Here is a 5,402-nt window from a genome sequence, read left to right as displayed (position 1 = left end):
CCTACTTGTTACTATTTTACACTACAGACTAAGACAGCTAACTCCTCTGTATTTGTTGCCCATAAGAATCTAGCCCTCCTCTGTCGAAGCAGCTCTGCCAAGTTTTCCAGGACCTGAGACATTCGAATCTGGACCAAGGGTGAGTACAGGAAAGTAAACCTCGGTGACCCCTTCGCCTCTCTCTTTACACACCCTATGTTCTGATAATTCCCTGCACTTTTGCTCTCCAGGGCTAGCAAGAAACAATGAAGTTGCAATTGTGTGTCTTTGGGCTGTGGCCAATGTCCTGTACTCATCCACCTTTGCACAAACAGCAACCTTTGCAACGCAGATTCCACCACCACCTGCCCATGCCATCCAACCGCGCCTCTTGGCTGGGTAAATCATAGAGGGGGCAGAGAGTTCAGGCATCCCTCTTTCCTTCAAGACGTTGCATCAGCCCGACTGCCTCTCTCTCGTGACCTTTAACTGGAGGCTATGGAAAACACTTGAGCAAACCCTTTGCTTGAGGTGGCAACAATACTGAAAGCCAGCAGGGAACATTGTGTAGGGTGCCCCCCACACTTTACGTAGGCAAGGCAATTGTCCATTCTAGTCTTAGAGTTCAGCTCCTCTGGAGAGTAGTTCATTTTCTGATTCGTTTTCAACCTACACCTGGTACTTGGGGGGGCGGAAATTCTAAGTATTTGCCCACTAGTTCCCTTTTCCATTTTCTATCTAGCACAGAGGTCTGCTTCCTATTGTTCAGTACGGAATCAAATATTATTTTTAAAAAGACAATGAAATCCTTAAAGTGCATTGGAGGGGCAGGTGGGGTGTTAGTCTCTGAAGGGAATGGGTTTTATGGGCTTCTTTAGAGATGCCTTGCAGAAAGGGAAATGGTAGAAGTAAACAGCTTGTCAGGAATCCAAGTGCAAACCACGAGAAGATTTATGTCAGTGTACTAAAACAATTATACAGGGTAGTCCTGGGCATATTTATTGTGCGATCTCATGTGTGCCGCTTCCTGTCAAAGGACTCCCAACGGTGTTTCGGCTGTGAAAACTTTATGGATTATATATCAGCGTGTCAGTTCTTAGAAATATTAAGTTGTATAGTCGCATTCATGCAAATAGGCTTCTTGATGTTCCTCTTTGTTGATCTTTGAATTTTGGCATTGTTTGGCTCTTGGATTATAAAAGATCACCGACCCCTGATCTAACCTTTTATCGAGGGCTGTTAACCGTGCACATGAAAAAATCTGTAAAATGGGGCCAGACTTGGCTTCTGCTGTGGGTGCTGTAACCCCAGGTGAAACCCCAGGGTTGCAGAAGAATACAATTCGTTAGGATCCCCCCCCCACCCCAATTTTCTTTTAAAATAAAGAACAATGACTGCAGGCAGGCAGACAGCAGGGGAAAAAGGGATTTTGGGTAGCATTTGCCTTCTTATCCTGGTCCATTTGGAAAACCTTGGAAACTGTATTGAATTACAAACACATTGCACTTTTAAAAAGTCCACTTCATTGTTTAACTAATTCCTTTTTGTAACTGGCATCTTTGTTTGTTTGTTCCTGTAATAAAAGTCTACATCATAAAAATATTTGATGGGCCACTTGGCCAAATCTCTTTTAATCAGGCAAATGCCCAACTGTAGTGGAGTTCTCATCCCTCTTAAAACTTGATACACCTTTTCAAGTTTTTAAGAAAGAACTTCAAAAAATGTATTTTTCATGCAACAACTGAGGTCTTTTTCTATGAATGGTTGCATAGCCAAATCTGTTTTTTTTAAAATGAAAAGCATGATGCAAAATTGGCCTGGAAGAAAGAAAGCCAGACATGCTCAGTTCAGAGTCAAAGAATTATTGCAACTGCTGCATTTAACATTTTTATTTCAACCATCTCAGAAACAAGAATTGTTCATTTAAAAAAAGAATCTCAAAGTATACACAGACATTTCTTAACAAATGGCTCTCTCCATTATCTTATTCTGCCTAGGAATTGGCCCATTTTAAATTTTAGCCCCTCTGCCCTTTTCTAAGAAAAAGTTTATTTCTCTGTACTGATGTAAAAATCCCCAACAAATTTATCTTCTACATGGCGTTTTTTGTTTGTTTTCCCCTTGAAAGACTCATGTGGCCCATTTTTACACACAGCAAAATCCAGTGGTGTTCCTGGACTCTTGGTATGCTATTCCATGAAAACAAAACCCTCACTCTTTGTATACAAGGGGGGGGGGGGGAACAGCCAAGCAGATTGTATTCTTCTCCCTGATGAACTAGCTTTCTAGGTGTAAGGAGCATTCCAACACAAGCGAGTTTTACTATTGGAATGAAGAAACAAGCTCCAGGACAGAGCATTAAAGCCCACAGTACAACTCTGCACCAGACACATCATGTTCTGCTTTGACATGACGGAAGCTGCCGCTCACACGGCCACTTCTGGGAAATCGCAAGTTACTTCCTCTCTATTCCTTGGGGATCTCAAACATACACAAACTCTTATACTTCTGCAGCAGTTCACTCTTCGTCCGGACTTGCTCTCGGAGGCTCTGGAGCTGTTCCTGCTGACGCTCCGGGCTCACACCAATGCCTTGCATGCTTTTGATCAGCTTCCGCATCTCCACAAATTTGGTCCGCAGATCACTCAACACCTGGTGAACATCCTGGCTGTCTTTATCCATGCTGAAAGAGGAAGCCAAAAACAGGCAGTTTAATAATCTTAGCTGGGGCGGGAGGACTCAGTGGTTCCTCTGGCACAGTGCCTTTGGAGTTCAGCCATAGCAATTCAGAAGGGACTCGCTCCTCAAAGAAGCAATGGTTTCCCTGGGAAAGCATTAAGCAGGGTGGGTCAGAGAGAGTGCACGCACACGAGACAGCGAGCATGCGAGTGTGTGTGTATAACTAAGAAGTCAGAATACACATTTTTTTTTCACCTCACTGATTTTCAGTTTTATTTAGCGGGTGAATTTCAAAAGAACTTCAGTGCAGGAGAAAAAGCTGGCTCAATTTTGACTGGCCTGTAAACTATTCAAAGCAGAAAAGGGTTCCAGAGAATTGATACAGCCCCACTTGTTTGTACGACATGCATGTAAATAAAACTTCTTTTCTGCAAGTGGAAGGGCACTTTGGGGAGGCACCTCCCTCCAATTTGTGTCTGATTCATGAGTTCCAAGCCAGACTCTCTGTCCCAGATGTGGTTGGTTGGGCTCGACTGACGCTGGAGTTCTGCCTAAAAACATCATGTCCCAGGTTTGCCCATTTAAAAGTCAGCACATCCCATTTGCAGTGTTTTCTACCAATTAGGATTTGAGCTAATTTAAACTTTTTAGACAGTATAGATGGTAATTGGGGATCCACGTCATGTGCCCAAATTCAACAAATTCACCCAAAATTCACCATTTCCAGACCTGTCTAGTGGTCAAAGAACTCCGTGCATGCCAAACTTTCAGCTGTCTCGCGATCAAACATCCTAACTATTTTCTGGATAGTACAGAAGTACCCTAACCATTTGTGGGAGAGCTGTCACTCATAGCAACCAGAACATTTGGAGCAATGAGCAGGTCTGGCTTCTTAAACTGGATCTAGACCCTAATCTGTTTTGAGGCACCCCCATGAGTGAATGAAATGTTATATTCATAACTGGACTCAAACCAGCCCACTTGGCAAAGGAAGGCAGGAAATCTTGGGAGTTGGACATCCCCAAACGCAGAGGGGACACACTGAATCTGTCAAAGGCCCACTCAGTCTGGTGACTTTTTCCAACAGCAACCATCTTTTAGGAAGTTCACAAGTAAGCAAACGGCCTCCCTCCTCCATGTTTTCCTCCTCATGCGCTTGGTGGTCCTGCTTGCTGAGGGCACAAAACAAGACTCCCTCTCTAATTTTCCCTTGGATAGCGACAGGCGATTCATTCCCATAAGGTTCCTTAACTAAAGACAGAGAGAAACCCTCCGTTTTTCCTTTGAGGTATTTGGTGATAGACTCCCTGTGCCCTTGGAGATTCATTTCTTCACGGACAGAGCAGGGGGACCCTACCCTCCCTCCTCAATTTTGTCTAGGGTGTCCAGTGATGCACTGCTCTTGCCATGGGAGAGGCAGACCCTCCCCACTTTTCCCTTGGGGGGGGGTCACGGTGGTAGACTGTTCCTGCTTTGGAAGACTTCCTTTTACTAGTGACCAGTGGTAGGCTAGTGCCCTTGGAGGTTCCTTATCTAGGGACTAAACCCTCCTCAGCTATCTAGGGACTAAACCCTCCTTGGCAGGGGCATCCAGTGGTAGACTGCTCCTGCCCTGGGAGGCTTCCTTTTGCTAGGGGCAGAGAGACCCTCCCAGCTTTCCCCTTCAGGACATGCAGTGGCAACCTGCTCCTGCTCTAGAAGGCTCCTAATGGAGGAGCAGGGTCCTCCCCGCCTTTCCTTTGCTAGGACGTCCCTTGCAGATAGCCTGCTCCTGCCCTGGGAGGCTCCTCTCCTCGAGGCTGGGTGGGGGGCTTCATTCACCATTTGATGATGTCGTGCACCAGAGGCAGGAAGGAGGCGTCCTCCTGGTCCGGGCGCTGGGCAGGCGGCGGCGGCGGCGCCTGGGCGGAGGGCGGCGGCGGCTGCGCGGGGGGCGGCTGGAACTTCTGCTCGGCGGGCGAGGGCTGCTGCGGCTGCGGCTGGCCGGCTTGCTCTGCGGCCTGCGGGACCGGCGCCTGGGAGGAGGGCGCGGCGGGCGGCGGGGGCTGCTCCTCGGCCCGGGATCCCCCGACGGCGGCCGAAGCGCCCGGCGCGGCCATGATACTGCCCGCTCGGGGCCTCTAGCCCTCGGCTTACCTGCGCAACCACAACGCTCTGGGCTTTATCTGCCTTTTATTTTAATTGCATTTAAAAATCGCGCGCATGCATCCTTTTCGGCTTGCTTTCTTTGCCGTTTAGTTTAATTGCATTTAAAAACTGCAGGCGCGCTTCCTCCCCCGCTCGCGCGACACGCCCCTCCCCCCGCCGTCTTTGCCTTTTAAAACTGCATCAAACCAAAAACAATCCTCGCCAGGCCTCGCTCGCTCGCGCGCCTGCCCGCCCGCCTCCTCCCGCCGCGAGCCGCGCGGCCAAAACGCGACACTTTCCCCGCCCCTCGAGAGCGGGATTTGCACGTCAGCGTGGCCGGGCGGGCGGCTGGCTTTGGAGAGAGGTCGGAAGCAGGCGGGGCTTGGCAGAAACAGCCCCGGACCAGCGGTACGGTGGTGCGTGTGTGAGGGCTTAAATCCTCTGGATGCTGCATTTTTTTTTGATAACAGGGAGGGAAGGAATTACAATATATACATATGCATACATGACCTGTACATGTACATACAATATATTACAATATATATGTGTGTATATATAATGTATATATATATGTGTCATAGATCCAGAGGAGTTTGTAGTGGCAAAATCAAAAAGAG

General features: G+C 47.9%; 1 protein-coding gene across 1 annotated transcript; it reads right to left on the bottom strand.

The window, feature by feature from the left end:
* Window positions 1-1,839: 1,839 nt before the first annotated feature.
* Window positions 1,840-5,050, bottom strand: MED9 (mediator complex subunit 9). The gene is made up of 2 exons (XM_054993519.1): window positions 4,480-5,050; window positions 1,840-2,662 (listed from the first exon to the last, which is right to left on the bottom strand). The coding sequence occupies exons 1-2, from the start codon at window positions 4,755-4,757 to the stop codon at window positions 2,446-2,448; spliced, it is 495 nt and encodes a 164-aa protein (XP_054849494.1). The 5' UTR covers window positions 4,758-5,050; the 3' UTR covers window positions 1,840-2,445.
* Window positions 5,051-5,402: the final 352 nt, after the last annotated feature.

This window comes from Eublepharis macularius, chromosome 12 (assembly GCF_028583425.1).
Source record: "Eublepharis macularius isolate TG4126 chromosome 12, MPM_Emac_v1.0, whole genome shotgun sequence".
Taxonomy (NCBI): Eukaryota; Metazoa; Chordata; class Lepidosauria; order Squamata; family Eublepharidae; genus Eublepharis; species Eublepharis macularius.
Note: the sequence above shows the minus strand (reverse complement) of the source record. Positions and strands in the feature narration are given on the sequence as shown.

Bases quoted from the DNA above. Each gene is read 5' to 3' on its own strand.
- MED9 (XM_054993519.1), bottom strand. From the start codon at position 4,757: ATGGCCGCGCCGGGCGCTTCGGCCGCCGTCGGGGGATCCCGGGCCGAG. The intron at 2,663-4,479 runs GTGAATGAAGCC...TTCCTCTTTCAG, and splicing joins GTGCACGACATCATCAAATG to CATGGATAAAGACAGCCAGG.